Source organism: Salmo salar, chromosome 19 (genome assembly GCF_965601325.2).
Source record: "Salmo salar chromosome 19, fSalSal1, whole genome shotgun sequence".
Taxonomy (NCBI): domain Eukaryota; kingdom Metazoa; phylum Chordata; class Actinopteri; order Salmoniformes; family Salmonidae; genus Salmo; species Salmo salar.
Window position 1 is genome coordinate 48,205,994 of NC_138309.1, and position 20,425 is coordinate 48,226,418.

The 20,425-nt window shown below is 44.7% G+C and overlaps 1 protein-coding gene across 1 annotated transcript in view; it reads right to left on the minus strand.

Annotated features, from left to right (window-relative positions):
* Positions 1–20,425, minus strand: part of LOC106578905 (voltage-dependent T-type calcium channel subunit alpha-1G) — a 166,582-nt gene that overhangs the window by 130,751 nt on the left and 15,406 nt on the right. Inside the window, exons 3-6 of the mRNA XM_082965756.1 lie at positions 18,101–18,252; positions 17,621–17,806; positions 15,053–15,167; positions 14,541–14,696 (exon numbers count right to left, since the gene is read on the minus strand). Coding sequence (XP_082821882.1) covers positions 14,541–14,696; positions 15,053–15,167; positions 17,621–17,806; positions 18,101–18,252 — 609 coding nt within the window. The remainder of the gene's footprint in view (positions 1–14,540; positions 14,697–15,052; positions 15,168–17,620; positions 17,807–18,100; positions 18,253–20,425) is intronic.

Sequence of the window (20,425 nt, forward strand, 5' to 3'; positions counted from 1 at the left end):
CTGCAGTGTGTCTGATACTCTGAATTAATCAGCCCAGGCTCCATTGATGTGATATGTGTTAAAGCTGACTGTTAGAATCAAATGAAGCTCTGCTCTGCTTCTACTCTGTCTACTATTGACCAGTCTGTCACAGTAGCAGCAGTCTGAACAGGCTGATAGTCATTCCGGCTGCTGATCCTCATGTCACCGTTCACAGCTGGACACATTTTAAATCTGAAACGGAATGTACTGATCTACTAATGAACAAATGAATGAATTCATGAATTAATGCATTAATTAATAATATATTTATTGATTTGACCAAGCTAAGTTGTTGTCCTTTGGTTGATCTGATCATTCATCTGTATTATTTTAACAAGACATTTAACACACTGTAGCTTCACTATCAATCGCTGTTCCAAGGAGGACATTTTATTTGAAAACCACAAGAAGAAGGAACAAGGAGCAGGAACACTATTCTACTGGGAGTTGATCAGGTGCAGGAACACTATTCTACTGGGAGTTGATCAGGAGCAGGAACACTATTCTACTGGGAGTCGATCAGGTGCAGGAACACTATTCTACTGGGAGTTGATCAGGTGCAGGAACACTATTCTACTGGGAGTCGATCAGGAGCAGGAACACTATTCTACTGGGAGTCGATCAGGAGCAGGAACACTATTCTACTGGGAGTCGATCAGGAGCAGGAACACTATTCTACTGGGAGTCGATCAGGAGCAGGAACACTATTCTACTGGGAGTCGATCAGGAGCAGGAACACTATTCTACTGGGAGTCGATCAGGAGCAGGAACACTATTCTACTGGGAGTCGATCAGGAGCAGGAACACTATTCTACTGGGAGTCGATCAGGAGCAGGAACACTATTCTACTGGGAGTCGATCAGGAGCAGGAACACTATTCTACTGGGAGTCGATCAGGAGCAGGAACACTATTCTACTGGGAGTCGATCAGGAGCAGGAACACTATTCTACTGGGAGTCGATCAGGAGCAGGAACACTATTCTACTGGGAGTCGATCAGGAGCAGGAACACTATTCTACTGGGAGTCGATCAGGAGCAGGAACACTATTCTACTGGGAGTCGATCAGGAGCAGGAACACTATTCTACTGGGAGTCGATCAGGAGCAGGAACACTATTCTACTGGGAGTCGATCAGGAGCAGGAACACTATTCTACTGGGAGTCGATCAGGAGCAGGAACACTATTCTACTGGGAGTCGATCAGGAGCAGGAACACTATTCTACTGGGAGTCGATCAGGAGCAGGAACACTATTCTACTGGGAGTCGATCAGGAGCAGGAACACTATTCTACTGGGAGTCGATCAGGAGCAGGAACACTATTCTACTGGGAGTCGATCAGGAGCAGGAACACTATTCTACTGGGAGTCGATCAGGAGCAGGAACACTATTCTACTGGGAGTCGATCAGGAGCAGGAACACTATTCTACTGGGAGTCGATCAGGAGCAGGAACACTATTCTACTGGGAGTCGATCAGGAGCAGGAACACTATTCTACTGGGAGTCGATCAGGAGCAGCGAAAGAGAAGACGGATAGAAAATAGCTTGTTAACAAACGGGCAGGACAATTTAGGCAGACAGTAGAGAGAGGGAGGGAGGGAGCCAAAGCACAGCCTGACCACAAATCTGCCTCTGGAGGGAGGGAGGGAGCCACAGCACAGCCTGACCACAAACCTGGCTCTGGAGGGAGGGAGGGACTGATGCTAATATTTCCTGATAGAAAACAATACATTTCTCACAAGATAATGTCAATTAGGCCACTCTAAAGGTGTGAATGGAGAAATGTGTGCATGTGCTTTGGATGGGGGAGTGTGTATGTAGGAATGTAGATGCAGTCACTGACAACGTCTCTAACGATCTCTAGTAGTGTCGCACTGCTGCTTCGATGGCCTCAGATGCAGATGTGACAACCAGGTTTCGATCAGCTGCCTGCCTGCCAAGGCATTAGCGCTGGGTGCTAACGCAAATCGTCATGTTCACACACCACCTCCGTTACTCATAAACAGATAGAAATACAGGGACTGCACAGGACAGGGCATACACATCCACACAATGGGAGGATAACTACAGGGTTAACTACTACAGACCACACAGAGCAGACTCTCCTTTAAATCCCTCTCCCAGGGTTAACTGTATCCCTGTTATTCTAAAGTTGTCCTGTTGGCTCTAAATGACTGTGCTGATGTCTCTTCATAGTCCATAAACAGACAGGCTTTAGGGACATTTCTACTGTAGTGCTTTAGCATTCGTTTGGCTACTCTGGGCATGATTCTAGTGTGTTTCTTTGTTTGCACCGCTAATGGAAGGAACCAATGGACCTGAAGAGAGAGACATCTGTGAAATCTGCTTTCCAGCATGAAAACAACCAACTACTGATCAACCGTCTGATACCACAGTTAAGACAGTGAACACACACACAACAACTGAACACACACACATTGAACACACACACTGTCAACCTGGTTAGTCTCAACAGCCGTGGCATCGTGCAGCGGGGTTGTGGAGGGTAGAGAGACAGGGGGAGCCTGAGAGGGAGAGAGAGCGAGAGAGGGGGAGAGAGAAGGGGAGAGAGAGAGAGGGGGAGAAAGAGGGGGGAGAGAGAGAGAGAGAGAGAGAGAGGGAGAGAGAGAGTGTGAAGAGGTGGGAGCACATTGCAGTACATACCCTTGAACCTAGAGGCAGTTGATCTAGGCTCAACTGGACATGCAAGTCCTCTCTCACCCACTTCCCCCTAAAGTGGAAGTGGGTGATGTTTTACCGCAGGAAGAGAAGGAGGGGAAGACAGAGAGAGAGAGAAAGGGATAGAGAGAAGGAGAAATGGAGAGAGAAAGCGAGGGAGAGAGAAAAGGTGTGAGAGAGAGGAACATAGAAAGAGAGAGATAAAGAGAGAGAATGAGTAACAGAGTGAGAGAAAGGAAGGATGAATAGAGAGGAGAGGCACCATAGCAGCAAACAAAGCAGAAAGAGAATTAGGTTGACCAGGCAGATATTTAATATATATATTCTGTATCATGCTAAAGACGCGCAGAATATAAATCATTTCAGTATACACAGAAGAGATGCTCAATACACAGAAGAGATGCTCTGTCAATCATAGCAGAATGCAGCCAAGTTGCAATAACACACAGCAAAACAGCTCAATGTGATAGCATCATGTCTTTGGGCCAATCATACGCATTTCAGCCATGAGTTATAACTTCATAAGTTAAACCGTAAGTCCTTCAGTCAGTTATCAGTCATAGGTGGAGGGTACACAGCATAGCAACACTGTAACAGAGTCTACAGCTGGGAAGCTGGGCATCAGTCAGTACAGTACAGTATACTGTGTAGTGTGTGTAGTGTGTGTGTAGTGTGTGTGTGTGTGTGTGTGTGTGTGTGTGTGTGTGTGTGTGTGTGTGTGTGTGTGTGTGTGTGTGTGTGTGTGTGTTGTATGTATGTATGTATGTATGTATGTATGTATGTATGTATGTATGTATGTATGTATGTATGTATGTATGTATGTATGTATGTATGTATGTATGTATGTATGTATGTATGTATGTATGTATGTATGTATGTATGTATGTATGTATGTATGTATGTATGTATGTGTGTGTATACCAGGGCATGGCCCCAGAACCAAACATCTCTCATCCCAACTCACGTCATTCAACCTATCGTTACCTAGCAACCCTGACTCACTGCAAAGTTCGGCCGACTAAAAATAAACTGTGAGAAGGATGTTAGAAAACAATTGTGAAGGAATTGAGCAAACAGCTTTCAAATGAATTGTGAGGACAGGAGGAAAGAACCAGAGGAGGAGGGGAAGAGAGGAGGAGAGGGAGAAGAGGGAAGAGAGGAGGAGAAGGGAGAAGAGGGAAAGAGAGGAGGAGAAGAGAGGAGGGGAAGAGAGGAGGGGAAGAGAGGAGGGGAAGAGAGGAGGGGAAGAGAGGAGGAGAGGAAGAGAGGAGGAGAGGAGAGGAAGGGAGGAGAGGAGAATAAGAGAGAAGATTAGAGGAGGGCAACAGAGGAGGGGAACAGAGGAGGAGAAGAGAGGAGGGGAAGAGAGGAGGAGAGGAAGAGAGGAGGAGAAGAGAGGAGAAGAAGAGAGGAGAGGAAGAGAGGAGGAGAGGAAGTTTAGGCTAACTTAGATTAGTAACATTTCTGTCTGTCTGTCTGTCTGTCTGTCTGTCTGTCTGTCTGTCTGTCTGTCTGTCTGTCTGTCTGTCTGTCTGTCTGTCTGTCTGTCTGTCTGTCTGTCTGTCTGTCTGTCTGTCTGTCTGTCTGTCTGTCTGTCTGTCTGTCTGTCTGTCGCTGTGTGTGTGGTAAAGTGGAGTTTATCTTGATGAGTTAATAATACATCTCATTCTAGATGTGTGCCAGGTCTTTAGTAGTCATCTTGACTAGTTTGTCAAAGGCCAGAGACCTCCCACATTATCTATAAATATATGAGTTCAGCAATCACTGGCTGACATCGCTGTACACTCTCTCTAGATCACTCTCTCTATCTGTCCCGCTTTTTTCTCTGTCTCTCTCTCTCTCTCTCTCTGTGTCTCTCTCCCTAGTCTCTCCCTCTCAATTCAATTCAATTAAACTCAAAGGGCTCTACTGGCATGGGAAAAATATGTTAACATTGCCAAAGCAAGTGAAATAGATAATATACAAAAGTGAATTAAACAATAAAAATGTTAGAGTAAAAGCTCCAAAAGATTAAAGACAATGATGTAATGATGTGCAAGTAGTTAAATTACAAAAGGGAAAATAAACATAAATATGGGTTGTATTTACAATGGTGTTTGCTCTTCACTGGTTGTATTTTTCTTGTGGCAACAGGTCACAAATCTTGCTGCAGTGATGGCACACTGTGGTATTTCACCTAGTAGATATGGGAGTTTATTGGGTTTGGGTTTGTTTTCAAATTGTTTGTGGATCTGTCAAATCTGAGGGAAATATGTCTCTCTAATATGGTCATACATTGGGCTGGAGTTTAGGAAGTGCAGCTCAGTTTCCACCTCATTGTGTGCGCAGTGTGCACATATCCTGTCTTCTCTTGAGAGCCAGGTCTGCCAACGGCGGCCTTTCTCAATAGCAAGGCTATGCTCACTGAGTCTGAACATGGTCTAAGATGTCCTTAATTTGGGGTCAGTCACAGTGGTCAGGTATTCTGCCACTGTGATTCTCTGTTTAGGGCCAAATAGCATTCTAGTTCGCATATTTATTTTGTTATTTCTTTCCAATGTATCAAGTAAATATATTTTTGTTTCATCATGATTTGGTTGGGTCTAATTGTGTTGCTGTCCTGGGGCTCTGTGGGGTCTGTTTATGTTTGTGAGCAGAGCCTCAAGACCAGCTTGCTTAACTTCTTTGGGATAGGGGGCAGTATTTTCACGGCCGGATAAAAAATGTACCCGATTTATTCTGGTTACTACTCCTGCCCAGAAACTAGAATATGCATATAATTAGTAGATTTGGATAGAAAACACTCTAAAGGTTATAAAACGGTTTGAATGGTGTCTGTGAGTATAACAGAAGTCATATGGCAGGCCAAAACCTGAGAAGATTCCATGCAGGAAGTGCCCTGTCTGACAATTTGTTGTCCTTCTGTTGCATCTCTATCGACATTACAGCATCTGTGCTGTAACGTGACACTTTCTAAGGCTTCCATTGGCTCTCTAAAGCCACCAGAAAGTGGAATGGGGTGTCTGCAGTCTCTTGGCAAAGTATAGGAGCAGAGTTTGTAAGTGGTCAGCCTGGGGACAGTGAGACTGGAGATGCGCGGTCACGAGAACTCGCCATGTTTTTCTTTCTCTCTTTGAATGAATACAACGTTGCCCGGTTGGAATATTATTGCTATTTTACGAGAAAAATAGCATAAAAATTGATTTTAAACAGCGTTTTACATGCTTCTAAGTACGGTAATGGAATATTTTGAAAAAGAAATGTCACGAAATGCGCTTGCGCGTTACCCTTCGGATAGTGACCTGAACGCACGAACAAAATGGAGGTATTTGGATATAACTATGAATTATTTGGAACCAAAACAACATTTGTTGTTGAAGTAGAAGTCCTGGGAGTGCATTCTGATGAAGAACAGCAAAGGTAATCCAATTTTTCTAATAGTGATTCTGAGTTTAGGTGACCCCGAAGTTGGTGGATGTCAAAATAGCTAGCCGTGATGGCAGAGCTATGTACTCAGAATATTGCAAAATGTGCTTTCGCCGAAAAGCTATTTTAACCTGTTGGGGGTAGGGGGCAGTATTGACACGGCCGGATAAAAAACGTACCCGATTTAATCTGGTTACTTCTCCTGCCCAGTAACTAGAATATGCATATAATTATTGGCTTTGGATAGAAAACACCCTAAAGTTTCTAAAACTGTTTGAATGGTGTCTGTGAGTATAACAGAACTAATATGGCAGGCAAAAACCTGAGAAGATTCTGCACAGGAAGTGGCCTGTCTGACAAGTTGTTGTTCATCTTGGCTCTTTTTATTGAAGACTGAGGATCTTTGCTGTAACGTGACACTTCCTACGGCTCCCATAGGCTCTCAGAGCCCGGGAAAAAGACGAATGATATCGAGGCAGCCCCAGGCTGAAACACATTTACGCTTTTGGCAAGTGGCCGATCAGAGGACAATGGGCTTAGGCGCGTGCACGAGTCGACCCCGTGCTTTATTTTCTTTCCTCTTTTTACCTAGCCACACCTTAGCCAAATGCACGTAAATTCAGTTTTTCGCAATTCCTGACATTTAATCCTAGTTAACGTTCCCTGTTTTAGGTCAGTTAGGATCACCACTTTATTTTAATAATGTGAAATGTCAGAGAGAATGATTTATTTCATCTTTTTTTTCTTTCATCATATTCCCAGTGGGTCAGAAGTTTACATACACTCAATTAGTATTTGGTAGCATTGCCTTTAAATTGTTTAACTTGGGTCAAACGTTTTGGGTAGCCTTCCACGAGCTTCCCACAATAAGTTGGGTGAATTTTGGCCCATTCCTCCTGACAGAGCTGGTGTAACTGAGTCAGGTTTGTAGGCCTCCTTGCTCATGCTTTTTCAGTTCTGCCCACAAATTATCTATAGGTTGAGGTCAGGGCTTTGTGATGGCCACTCTCAATACCTTGACTTTGTTGTCCTTAAGCCATGTTGCCACAACTTCGAAAGTATGCTTGGGGTCATTGTCCATTTGGAAGACCCATTTGCGACCAAGCTTGAACTTCCTGACTGATGTCTTGAGACGTTGCTTCAATATATCCACATAATTTTCCATCCTCATGAAGCCATCTATTTTGTGAAGTGCACCAGTCCCTCCTGCAGCAAAGCACCCCCACAATACGATGCTGCCACACCCGTTCTTCACGGTTGGGATGGTGTTCTTCGACTTGCAAGCATCCCCCTTTTTCCTCCAAACATAACGATGGTCATTATGTCCAAAGAGTTCTATTGTTGTTTTATCAGACCAGAGGACATTTCTCCAAAAAGTACGATCTTTGTCCCCATGTGTAGTTGCAAACCGTAGTCAGGCTTTTTTTATGGTGGTTTTGGAGCAGTGGCTTCTTCCTTGCTCAGCGGCCTTTTAGGGTATGTCGATATAGGACTTGTTTTACTGTGGATATAGATACTTTTGTACCTGTTTCCTCCTGTATCTTCACAAGGTCACAAGTACGTTTATCTCCAGGAGACAGAATGCATCTCCTTCGTTTGGAAATTGCTCCCAAAGTTGAAGCAGACTTTTTTTCTGAGGTCTTGGCTGATTACTTTTGATTTTCCCATGATGTCAAGCAAAGAGGCACTGAGTTTGAAGGTAGGCCTTGAAATACATCCATAGGTGTACCTCTAATTGACTCAAATGATGTCAATTAGCCTATCAGAAGCTTCTAAAGCTATAACATAATTTTCTGGAATTTTCCAAGCTGTTTAACCTGTTGGGTCTAGGGGGCAGCATTTGCACGTCTGGATAAAAAAAATGTACCCGATTTAATCTGGTTACTAATCCTACCCAGTAACTAGAATATGCATATACTTATTATATATGGATAGAAAACACTCTAAAGTTTCTAAAACTGTTTGAATGGTGTCTGTGAGTATAACAGAACTCATTTGGCAGGCAAAACCCTGAGACATTTTCTGACAGGAAGTTAATGAAAAATACATTACAGACGAGAGTCTTTACAATTGACATATATTTAAAACATGAACATGTAGTGTGTGAGTTGCACATACATGTCACTACATACACACAACAAGTAGGTCACATGGGGGAGAGGCGTTGTCCCGTGAGGTGTTGCTTTATTTGTTTATTGAAACCAGGTTTGCAGTTCACTTGCACTATATAAGAATGAAGGGAGTTCCATGCGCTCACAGCTCTGTACAATACTGTATGTTTCCTTGAATGTGTTCTGGACCTGAGGACTGTGAAAAGACCCCTGGTGGCATGTCTGGTGGGGTACGTGTGTGTGTGTGTGTCAGTGCTGTGTGTAAGTTGACTATGCAAACAATTTGAAATTTCCAACACAGTAATGTTTCTTATAAAAACATGAATTGACACAGTCTTTCCTCAACTCTTAGCCAACAGAGACTGGCATGCATAGTATTAATATTAGCCCTCTAATTATAATGAAGTGCAAGATGTTCCACTCTGTTCTCGGCTAGCTGCAGCTTAACTAGGTCTTTCTTTGCAGCACTTGATCATGTGACTGGACAATAATCAAGATAAAATAAAACTATAGCCTGCAGGACTTGCTTTGTGGACTGTGGTGTCAAAAAAGCAGAGCATCTCTTTATTAATGCCAGACCTCTCCCCATCTTTACAACCATTGAATCTATGTTTTGACCATGACAGTTTACAATCTAGGGTAGAGCCAAGTCATTTAGTCTTCTCAACTTGTTCAAGACCCACACCATTCATTACCAGATTCAGCTGAGGTCTCGAACTTAACCTGTTGGGTCTAGGGGGCAGCATTTGCACGTCTGGATAAAAAAAATGTACCCGATTTAATCTGGTTACTAATCCTACCCAGTAACTAGAATATGCATATACTTATTATATATGGATAGAAAACACTCTAAAGTTTCTAAAACTGTTTGAATGGTGTCTGTGAGTATAACAGAACTCATTTGGCAGGCAAAACCCTGAGACATTTTCTGACAGGAAGTGGATACCTGATGTGTTGTATTGACTTTAAACCTATCCCATTGAAAAACACAGGGGTTTAGGAATATTTTGGCACTTCCTATTGCTTCCACTAGATGTCACCAGCCTTTACAAAGTGTTTTGAGTCTTCTGGAGGGAGATCTGACCGAACAAGAGCCATGGAACGATGATGTCCCATTAGACACCTGGCGCGCGACTTCATGTTGGGTACCCTCGTTCCAATACGTTATAAAAGAGTATGCATTCGTCCACCTTGAATATTATTCATGTTCTGGTTAAAAAAGGCCCTAATGATTTATGCTATACAACGTTTGACATGTTTGAACGAACGGAAATATATTTTTTCCCCTCGTTCATGACGAGAAGTCCGGCTGGCTTACATCATGTGCTAACGAGACGGAGATTTTTGGACATAAATGATGAGCTTTTTTGAACAAAACTACATTCGTTATGGACCTGTGATACCTGGAAGTGACATCTGATGAAGAGAATCAAAGGTAATGGATTATTTACATAGTATTTTCGATTTTAGATCTCCCCAACATGACGTCTAGTCTGTATCGCAACGCGTATTTTTCTGGGCGCAGTGCTCAGATTATTGCAAAGTGTGATTTCCCAGTAAGGTTATTTTTAAATCTGGCAAGTTGATTGCGTTCAAGAGATGTAAATCTATAATTCTTTAAATGACAATATAATATTTTACCAATGTTTTCTAATTTTAATTATTTAATTTCTGACGCTGACTTGACTGCCGGTTATTGGAGGGAAACGATTTCCTCAACATCAATGCCATAGTAAAACGCTGTTTTTGGATATAAATATGAACTTGATAGAACAAAAAATGCATGCATTGTCTAACATAATGTCCTAGGAGTGTCATCTGATGGAGATTGTAAAAAGTTAGTGCATCATTTTAGCTGGTTTTATGGTTTTGGTGACCCTGTCTTTGACTTGACAAAACATTACACACAACTCTTGTAAATGTACTGTCCTAACATACTCTAAATTTATGCTTTCGCCGTAAAACCTTTTTGAAATCGTAAAACGTGGTTAGATTAAGGAGATGTTTATCTTTCAAATGGTGTAAAATAGTTGTATTTTTGAAAAATTTGAATTTTGACATTTATTTGGATTCAAATTTGCCGCTCTTGAAATGCACCTGCTGTTGATGGAGTGCACCACGGGTGGCACGCTAGCGTCCCACCTAGCCCCAAAAGGTTAAAGGCAGTCAACTTAGTGTATGTAAACTTCTGACCCACTGGAATTGTGATACAGTAACCTAGAGGGCAACCAGTGGGTCCATCTCCTCTATACCATGTTTCTTGTAGGATGAATATGTCTGTATTTCCGATTTCTTTGCTGAAGTCCAGGTTCCTGCTCTTTAGGCCAAAGGCAGATGACCTCAGGCCTTGGATATTTCAAGATGAGATAGTGAAGGCTTAGTGTTCCATAAAGTGACCAGTGTTGTTGGTCGTGTGGTTTGGCCTCAGGCCAGTAAGTGTGAGCAGAGCCTGCTGAGCATCTGGTACATGCCATTGGCTTGGGTTAGTGCAAGAGGGGGGGTTGGGCCTGTTTGCCTGCTCACGGCCTGGGCGTATGTGTGACTTTCATGTTGAGGCCCTCTTTGTGAGAGTTTGGGGCATGGGGTGGGCAGGAGGGGCATAGGTTTGATCTGAGGGGGCCTAAATGGGATATGGGCATGGTTGACTTGGGGGGGTGTTGATTGGTTGGGGTGGCGATGTGGATGGTGGTGCTGTGGTCTGGATGTAGGTCCTCTCGGCGTGGGTCCTCTATGTGTAGGTCCGGGGGGTCTGGGAAAGTGTCTATTGATCTGTTGCTCCTGTGTGAGGTGTTGGGGCTGCGGTTGAGGGCGATGTCCTTTAGGGTACGGGCGAAGGTGGGCACTGCTGCCTTGTATAGGTGGACCTGGTCGTAAAGGCTGTTCAAGTCCAGGGTGGAGTTGTGGGCAATGTAAATATTTGGTTTTGAGGCCCAGTCACTGGAAATACCTGTGTTTACCCACTGTATAGCAGGCTGGAAGTAGCAGGCTGGAAGTCTTTTCATGGTATAATGTGTGGAGATAACCACTGGTGAATTGGGGAAAGTAGAAGAAGCTTTTTCAATCACTCCGTTGAGTGCTGTGGCCACCCTTACCTGCTGTGTTCTCAGGTCATTTGTGCCTGTGTGTATTATTATGTGGCTGGGTGACCCTAGTTGGTCCTCAGGCAGAAGGTCTAGGGAGCGCTGGGTGTTTGGACACAAGAGTTTAGACACTGTGTGTTTGGGAAAAAAAATATTTTCTTGTATATATTTCCTGTTTGAGTCCATAAGGAGTGCAATATGTGGCTTGTGTATGTCCTCAGTGGGTGTGTGTGTGTGTGGGGGGGGGGGGGGGGGGGGGGGGGTTGTGAGGAGGGCTATCAGGGTGGCTGACAGGGGGGGTGCTCAGACGGGGTGGGATCTCCTGGGCTTGGGGTTTTTCATTTGTCTGTCTTGCTGTGATGTCGAGGCTATGGTCAGGGTCTGGGGGTGGGCTGTTCTGCTGTGATGTTGAGGCTATGGTCAGGATCTGGGGCTGGGCTGTTCTGCTGTGATGTCGAGGCTATGGTCAGGGTCTGGTGTAGACTGTTCTGCTGTGATGTTGAGGCTATGGTCAGGGTCTGGGGGTGAGCTGTTCTGCTGGCTTCTCTGCAGGGGTGGCCAGCTATCTAATGGGTGGTTTTCTGTCCCACGCCATCCCAGTCTCCAGCTCCTCCAGCAGTCTGATCCTCTCCTCCATCCCACTCTCCAGCTCCTCCAGCAGTCTGATCCTCTCCTCCATCCCAGTCTCCAGCTCCTCCAGCAGTCTGATCCTCGCCTCCATTCCACTCTCCAGCTCCTCCAGCAGTCTGATCCTCTCCTCCATCCCACTCTCCAGCTCCTCCAGCAGTCTGATCCTCTCCTCCATCCCACTCTCCAGCTCCTCCAGCAGTCTGATCCTCTCCTCCATCCCAGTCTCCAGCTCCTCCAGCAGTCTGATCCTCTCCTCCATCCCACTCTCCAGCTCCTCCAGCAGTCTGATCCTCTCCTCCATCCCAGTCTCCAGCTCCTCCAGCAGTCTGATCCTCTCCTCCATTCCACTCTCCAGCTCCTCCAGCAGTCTGATCCTCTCCTCCATCCCAGTCTCTAGCTCCTCCAGCAGTCTGATCCTCTCCTCCATCCCACTCTCCAGCTCCTCCAGCAGTCTGATCCTCTCCTCCATTCCACTCTCCAGCTCCTCCAGCAGTCTGATCCTCTCCTCCATCCCAGTCTCTAGCTCCTCCAGCAGTCTGATCCTCTCCTCCATCCCACTCTCCAGCTCCTCCAGCAGTCTGATCCTCTCCTCCATTCCACTCTCCAGCTCCTCCAGCAGTCTGATCCTCTCCTCCATCCCACTCTCCAGCTCCTCCAGCAGTCTGATCCTCTCCTCCATCCCAGTCTCCAGCTCCTCCAGCAGTCTGATCCTCTCCTCCATCCCAGTCTCCAGCTCTTCCAGCAGTCTGATCCTCTCCTCCATCCCAGTCTCCAGCTCCTCCAGCAGTTTGATCCTCTCCTCTCCTCTACTGCTCTGTTCATCTCCTTCTCCTGCTCTTTCTCCTGTTGGTGTTGTCTCACCACAGTCCATAGTGCAGATACGTCTCTCCACCGCCAGCTCTCCGGGTCTGGTTGAGGGGCTGTTCTGAGGTGGACAATTTTTTGTGCTTGGAGATAAGAATCTATGGTAGTAGGAATCCTTCCAGGTAATTTTGTCCAAAAACAGGTTATAGGTTTGGAGCCGAAAAATCCAAGTTTATCTAACTCTAAACCTACCTTTATGTAAAAACATGCTGAAAAACATGAGAGCTCATCTGCTCATGACCTCTCTCTCTCTCTCTCTTTTGCTCGCTTTCTCTCTCTAGTCCTTGTTTTGCTCTCTCACCACCCTCCTCTCTCCAATCACTCTCTCTCTCTATGTCTGCCAGGTGAGGACTACCTATGACAGCTTGTCTGATGAGTCAGGGGTAAGGTGAATCCATTCCATTCAGTCTGACCAGAGAGGTACAGTATGTTCGGTGTGCTGGAGTTTACTGTTCAATATACTTGAAAGGTTCATTCGCTACAAGGGTACTTAAAAACAAGACTTGCTAGAGACGTAACATAAAAAGTAACAGTAACTTTTACAGCTGCCATGTGTCGCTCATAAATGGTTCAGCTAAGAGCTGTGTTTATTCCATAGCCACAGTCGCTTCTCTCTGGCTTTAAATAATACCTGAATCATTCCTAACTGACCTGAATGATGCCAGGTGGTATTGAGGGCTCATAAAGGAGATGTTGGACATGACTGTGTTATTCTAAACACCATGACATTCAAATAACTGACCTAGAAAGGAGACTCTTGTAACAACTAATAACTAGAAAGGAGACCAATCAATCCATCTTTTAAATATGAGTATGTCTGCTCCTCTATCCTGTCTATACTTTTCTCCTCCCCTCTCCTCTTTTCTCAGCTGTTCTAACTTATTTCAAAGACCACAATAGATCAAAGCACAGGTGCTGTCACAAGTCAGAGAGAGAGATAGAGAGAGACAGACAGAACGAGAGAGGGATAGAGACAGATGAACGAGCAAGAGATGGAATGTTCAATTGCAATGTTCAATTAAAACAAAGCAGAAGCCAAACAAGAGATATGTCATTTTTTGACTTTGTCTGCCGAGACAACCATTACAGTCTATGTCTAGCTGCTCTGAAACGCCACACTCTTACAGTAGGGATGAGAATTATGCTATCTGACTGTCAACAAAGACATACATTCATCCTTTCTCTGTCTCCCTATCTATCTCTTTGTGTTTCTCCATTTCTCTGTCTCTCTCTCTCCCCCTCTCTCTGTGTCATCCTATGTTTCCCTCTCTTTCCCTCCCTCAGTATACCTCTCTCTCTCTCTCTGTCAGAGAAGAATCGCGGCTATGCAGAGAGCGAGAGATTTGTCTTTTGTTTTATGGGCGAAGAGCAGAAGGGAGGGAGGGATAACAAAAATGAGGAATGTAAAAAGGAAGATGAGAGAGCAGAAGAATGTCATTGTGATGTAAGCATACTTTCCTGATGACGGATGACATCACCGTAAGGAAAATCATTAAATATGACAACCTTTCATATGGGAAAAGAGAGAGGGATGGAGAGAGGGATGGAGAGAGGGTAAAGACTGATGAAGAGCACGTGTCAGAAAGAGGAGGAGGAGTAATAATAGGTGACACAATTAGGGAAAAACTTAGATTTCAGGGTGAGAGTCAAGGTGGATGAATAGAAGATGTAATGTCCAAGCCCTCAGCCCAGGTGTTAGTTCCCATCTTGTTATGTGCCTGTGTGTGTGTGTTATTTGGTTTACTTAGTTCACCTCAGTCTGGAAGCCCTCGACCAAGATGGCCACCAGAAGGTTGAAGAGGACGTAGTTCCCAAAGGTCATGAGGGCGATGAAGTAGAGAGCGGCCACAGGAGTGGTGGAGGCCATACCATTATAGAGAACCTTGTTCCAGTCCTCCTGAGTTAGGATCTGGAGAGAGGGAAGGAGGAGAGAGAAAGAAAGAGAGAGAGAGTGAGGTTGGAGGGAAGAAGGAAGGAAGGAAATAAGGAAGGGAGGGAGGGAGGGATTTAAGTGGAATTGTGCAAATAGAAAGCAGCTGTTTATTGTTCACATGCAGTTGGTGTGTAGTTGGACCTATAAAACAGATGGCTCGGCAAATGGACTCATTTTGACTTTGACTCAGACTTTGATTTTGGAGTGAAAGTGGGAGAGATGGAGGGAGGGAGAGAGGGAATGAGGGAGGGAGGGAGGGAGAGAGGGAATGAGGGAGAGAAGGAGAGAGAGAGGGAATGAGAGAGAGAGGGAGGGAGGTAGACCGATCTTACCTGAAACACGGTGACGATGGCCCAGAGCAGAGTGTCAAAGTTCTTCCTGTCTGGTAGAGTGTCTCCATCTCTCTCTGATCCAAACTTACAGCCAAACAGATGCATGCCCAATATACTGATGGAGACAGAGACAGAGACAGAGACAGAGGCAGAGGCAGAGGCAGAGGCAGAGGCAGAGGCAGAGGCAGAGGCAGAGGCAGAGGCAGAAAAGGGCAACCAGTGAAGAACAAACACCATTCATCCACATTCAACCCAAATGTATGTTTATTTATTTCCACTTTTTTACTTTAACTATTTGCACATCGTTACAACAGAGTATATAGACATAATATTGACATTTGAAATGCATTTTGTCTTTTGTAACTTCTTTGAGTGTAATGTTTACTGTTATTTTTTTGTTGTTTATTTCACTTTTGTTTATTATCTACTTCACTTGCTTTGGCAATGTTAACATATGTTTCCCATGCCAATAAAGACCCTTACTTCCTTACTCCCTCCCTCCCTCCCTCCCTCCCCCTCCCTCCCTCCCTCCCTGCCTCTGTTTCTCTCATCTCAACATGATGGTCAATAAATGCATTATGAAAGAGACAGAGCGGTTGAGAGAGGGCAGCAAAGGGAGTCATGAGAAAAGAAGATGGAGAGACTCAATCTCCCATTGTTTCAGTCTGCAGTTGTTCTATTGTTGTGTGATGATGAATAGCAAAGAACTGACCCTGTGTGTGTGTGTGTGTGTGTGTGTGTGTGTGTGTGTGTGTGTGTGTGTGTGTGTGTGTGTGTGTGTGTGTGTGTGTGTGTGTGTGTGTGTGTGTGTGTGTGTGTGTGTGTGTGTGTGTGTGTGTGTGTGTGTGTGTGTGTGTGTGTGTGTGTGCGCATTCCCTCTGTTAATCTGACTAGACAGCAATGCGGCTAGTGTGTGTGTGTGTGTCTGTGTGTATGTGTATGTAGAGGGATGAATGACTGGGCCTCTAGTCTGTGAACTTGGCTCTTCTTCATGTACACAGTCAGTGGGAGTTTCTCTAAGCACACTGTTCTAGCCAAAGCAGTGTGTGTATGTGTGTGTGTATATAGTATATATAAATATGTGTGTGTAGGATGTACAGTACTAATCTATAGATCTAATTTCCCTAAGCGTGCCAGCGGCTAACCAGGCTGAACGAGGGACGCTGAAGAAAGGAGGGAATCTCCACTTGTTCCTGTCATTCTATCCATCTTTCTCATTCCTCATTTGTTCTGTTCTTCCCTCCAGTTCCAAGTGGAACCTTCGTTAGTACTCTTCATTAGACCAGTACTGTTTAGTACTCTCCATTAGACCAGTACTGTTTAGTACTCTCCATTAGACCAGTACTGTTTAGTACTCTCCATTAGACCAGTACTGTTTAGTACTCTCCATTAGACCAATACTGTTTAGTACTCTACATTAGACCAGTACTATTTAGTAGTCTCCATTAGACCAGTACTATTTAGTAGTCTCCATTAGACCAGTACTGTTTAGTACTCTCCATTAGACCAGTACTGTTTAGTACTCTCCATTAGACCAGTACTGTTTAGTACTCTCCATTAGACCAATACTGTTTAGTACTCTACATTAGACCAGTACTATTTAGTAGTCTCCATTAGACCAGTACTATTTAGTAGTCTCCATTAGACCAGTACTGTTTAGTACTCTCCATTAGACCAGTACTGTTTAGTAGTCTCCATTAGACCAGTACTGTTTAGTAGTCTCCATTAGACCAGTACTGTTTAGTACTCTCCATTAGACCAGTACTGTTTAGTACTCTCCATTAGATCAGTAATGTTTAGTACTCTCCATTAGACCAGTACTGTTTAGTACTCTCCATTAGATCAGTAATGTTTAGTACTCTCCATTAGACCAGTACGGTTTAGTACTCTCCATTAGACCAGTACGGTTTAGTACTCTCCATTAGACCAGTACGGTTTAGTACTCTCCATTAGACCAATACTGTTTAGTACTCTACATTAGACCAGTACTGTTTAGTAGTCCCCATTAGACCAGTACTGTTTAGTACTCTACATTAGACCAGTACTGTTTAGTACTCTCCATTAGACCAGTACTGTTTAGTACTCTCCATTAGACCAGTACTGTTTAGTACTCTCCATTAGACCAGTACTGTTTAGTACTCTCCATTAGACCAATACTCGTTAGTAGTCTTTTTTACTTTCTCTTTGACTACAGTCTTGCTCTACCCCACTCACTTCTTCTCTCCCTCCTCTCCCCCTCCTCCCCTTCCTCCTCTCCTCTTCCTTCTGTCCCTCCTCTCTTCCTCCCTCTCTCCCTCCTCTCCTCATCCTCCTCTCCTCCTCCTCTCCCTCCTCTCCTCCTCCTTCTCTCCCTCCTCTCCTCCTCCTTCTCTCCCTCCTCTCCTCCTCCTTCTCTCCCTCTTCTCCTCCTCCCCCTCCTCTCCTCCTCCTTTAACTCCTCTCCTCTTTCTTTCCATCCTAACTTGAAGACAAGGATGATAAAGGCTACCCCCCTTATTTCTATACAAATGTGTTTCAGCTTGTATCCAAATCCCTTTTAATTCCACGTTTGTGCAGGCCCATAGCTACCTGAAGATGAAGATGAAGAGCATAAGTAGCATACAGAAGGTGGCCACGTTGTCCATGGTCTTCATCAGCACCACCAGCTGTCTCTGCAGAGCAGGCATGAAGCGCACCAGCTTCAACACGCGCATCAGTCTGAAGGTACGCAACACAGAAAGACCACCACCCTGCTGGCCCACGATCTCCCATACACTGGGGAGAGAGACAGGATGCACATTCACTGTCAGCTACAGGATCAACCATTCATTGGAAGGAGATACAGTAACACAAACCTGGGCCCAGAGTACTGACCTAGGATCAGTTTCACCTTTTAGATCGTTAATGAATACCAGGTGGGGGCCTGATCCCAAATTAGCTCTCCTACTGTGAGATGCTTTGTGGATAGGGGCCCTGATCTGAAGAGTGAGGACCTACAGATATTACACAGCCAAAAGTGGCACTGTGTCATCATTTATAAATGAATTGGTCAATTTGCAATTTGCTTACCTGATGACCACTATGACTCCGTCGAAGATGTTGTAAGGGTTTTTGATGTAACCAAACGGCCCATACACCAACACCTTGAGTAACATCTCCAAGGCAAACAGACTGGTGAAAACTATGTTACTGATCTCTAAAGCATTGGTCAGCTCATCAGGCTTGAGAGAGAGAGAGAGATGGAGGGAAAGTGATGAGAAGGGAGGGAGGGAGGGAGGGAAGGAGGGAGGGAGGGAGGGAGGTAGGGAGGGAGGGAGGGAGGTGGAGGGAAAGTGATTAGAAGACAGGGAGAGAGAGGATATAATGAGAGATAGTTATTTTCAACACACACAAACACATCCACTGATAAGACCATCAGAGAAGTCTTCTGACACTCCCACAGCTAGATCAAACTCATGCTGTATCATATGGAGTATGTGTGTGTCTGTGTGTGTCTGTGTGTGCCTGTGTTTGTGTATGCTGTAGGCTGTGTGTATGAGAAACATGAAAGGCATGTTATATCTGTGCATATGACACATTAATAATATTCCCGGGGGGGGGGGGGGGGGGGGGGGGGAGTGTGTGTGTGTGTGTGTGTGTGTGTGTGTGTGTGTGTGTGTGTGTGTGTGTGTGTGTGTGTGTGTGTGTGTGTGTGTGTGTGTGTGTGTGTGTGTGTGTGTGTGTGTGTGCATGGGCCATAGGATACAGTACAGTGTATCTGGATATGCTGTGTTCTGCTGTTGGTTTGTGTGACATTACAAGACAGAATCACATGGCGAATCCATTGCGTGTGTGTGTGTGTGTGTGTGTGTGTGTGTGTGTGTGTGTGTGTGTGTGTGTGTGTGTGTGTGGCTTCCCAGCAAGTACAGGTAAGTCACTCTGACAGGTAGCGTCATTCTAACACGGCACGCATTGCCAGTTACCATCAGTGTAGATGGCAGTCCTGCTATCTGACCTAAGACAATGCAGGTGTGTCTCTCCCTCCCTCTCCAATGCTGTCCTAGGGTGAAAGTGATCCTAATCTCCAGGTCCTCTTCTGTTTCTTCACTAATAAAACCACCAAATCATTCACCACCAACTAGCTCTCACAGAAGATTAGATGTTCATCCATGTTTCTCAAACATCACATTTCAAAGTTGTTGCAAACGTCACATTTTGAAGTATTTAAGGTTAAGTTTAGGCATTGACTCTGAATGGTTAAGGTTAGGTATTGACTCTGAATGGTTAAGGTTAGGTATTGACTCTGAATGGTTAAGGTTAGGCATTGACTCTGAATGGTTAAGGTAAGGGTTAAGATTTGGGATAGGCTTAAAACAAAAATCTCAAAAACAACTTTCTGTCACTGGATTAGAATTTGCAACGCTTGGAATCAAAGGGAGATGCTTACACCCAGCCGCCATCCCCATCCACAATGCCCTAGCTAAACCCAAACCTACTTCAAGGTAACAGTGCTCACTGTTGCCCCTATGTGGCCACTTTCCACATCATCTACCAGCGTCATCAGACATTGGTGGACGTTGAATACTGACTTGTATTACCTGTGTCCTGGCTACACACACTATATCAATCACAATCCTGCTTAGTACAAGTTAAGATTCAAAGCTCACACACACACACACACACACACACACACACACACACAGTCGTAAAAGATGTGTTTGATAAACCAATACATGGACAAAGATCTTTACGAGGTGAGAGGGGATCGGTTGAGAGACATCTGGGATAGGTAATATACGGAGCTGGGGACTATTTGTTTCGGTGTGTGTGTGTGTGTGTGTGTGTGTGTGTGTGTGTGTGTGTGTGTGTGTGTGTGTGTGTGTGTGTGTGTGTGTGTGTGTGTGTGTGGTGTGTGTGTGAGAGTGTGAGTGTGAGTGTGTGTTTGTGCGTGAGTGTGTGTGTGTGCGCATGCGTGTTTGTCTGTGTGTGTGTCTCCTCATTGTTTCTTTCTTCTCTTGTTACAGACCATATATTAAGTTCTTAGGGTTAGGCCCCTTTTTTCTCCACTTCCTGTCTGAATGACGTGCTCTAAGTAAACTGCCTGTAGCTCAGGCCCTGAAGCCAGGATATGCATATAACTGGTACCATTATAAATACTTTTTTTTTGAGAGACCATCCTCTTAGAAATTCATTTAAATTCATTAATTCAGTAAATTAGCTCCCTGGGTGCAATTCCTATGGCTTCCACAGGGTGTCAGCAGTCTATGTTCAAGGTTTCAGGCTTGTAACTTCAAAAACGAATAAGAAATATCAATTTTAGCAGGAGGACACAGTCTTGGAAATTCATGTTTGCGCGCCATGAAGACATTACGCACCTGCTAAAAATCCGTTTCCGATTGAACATACTTCTTTCTG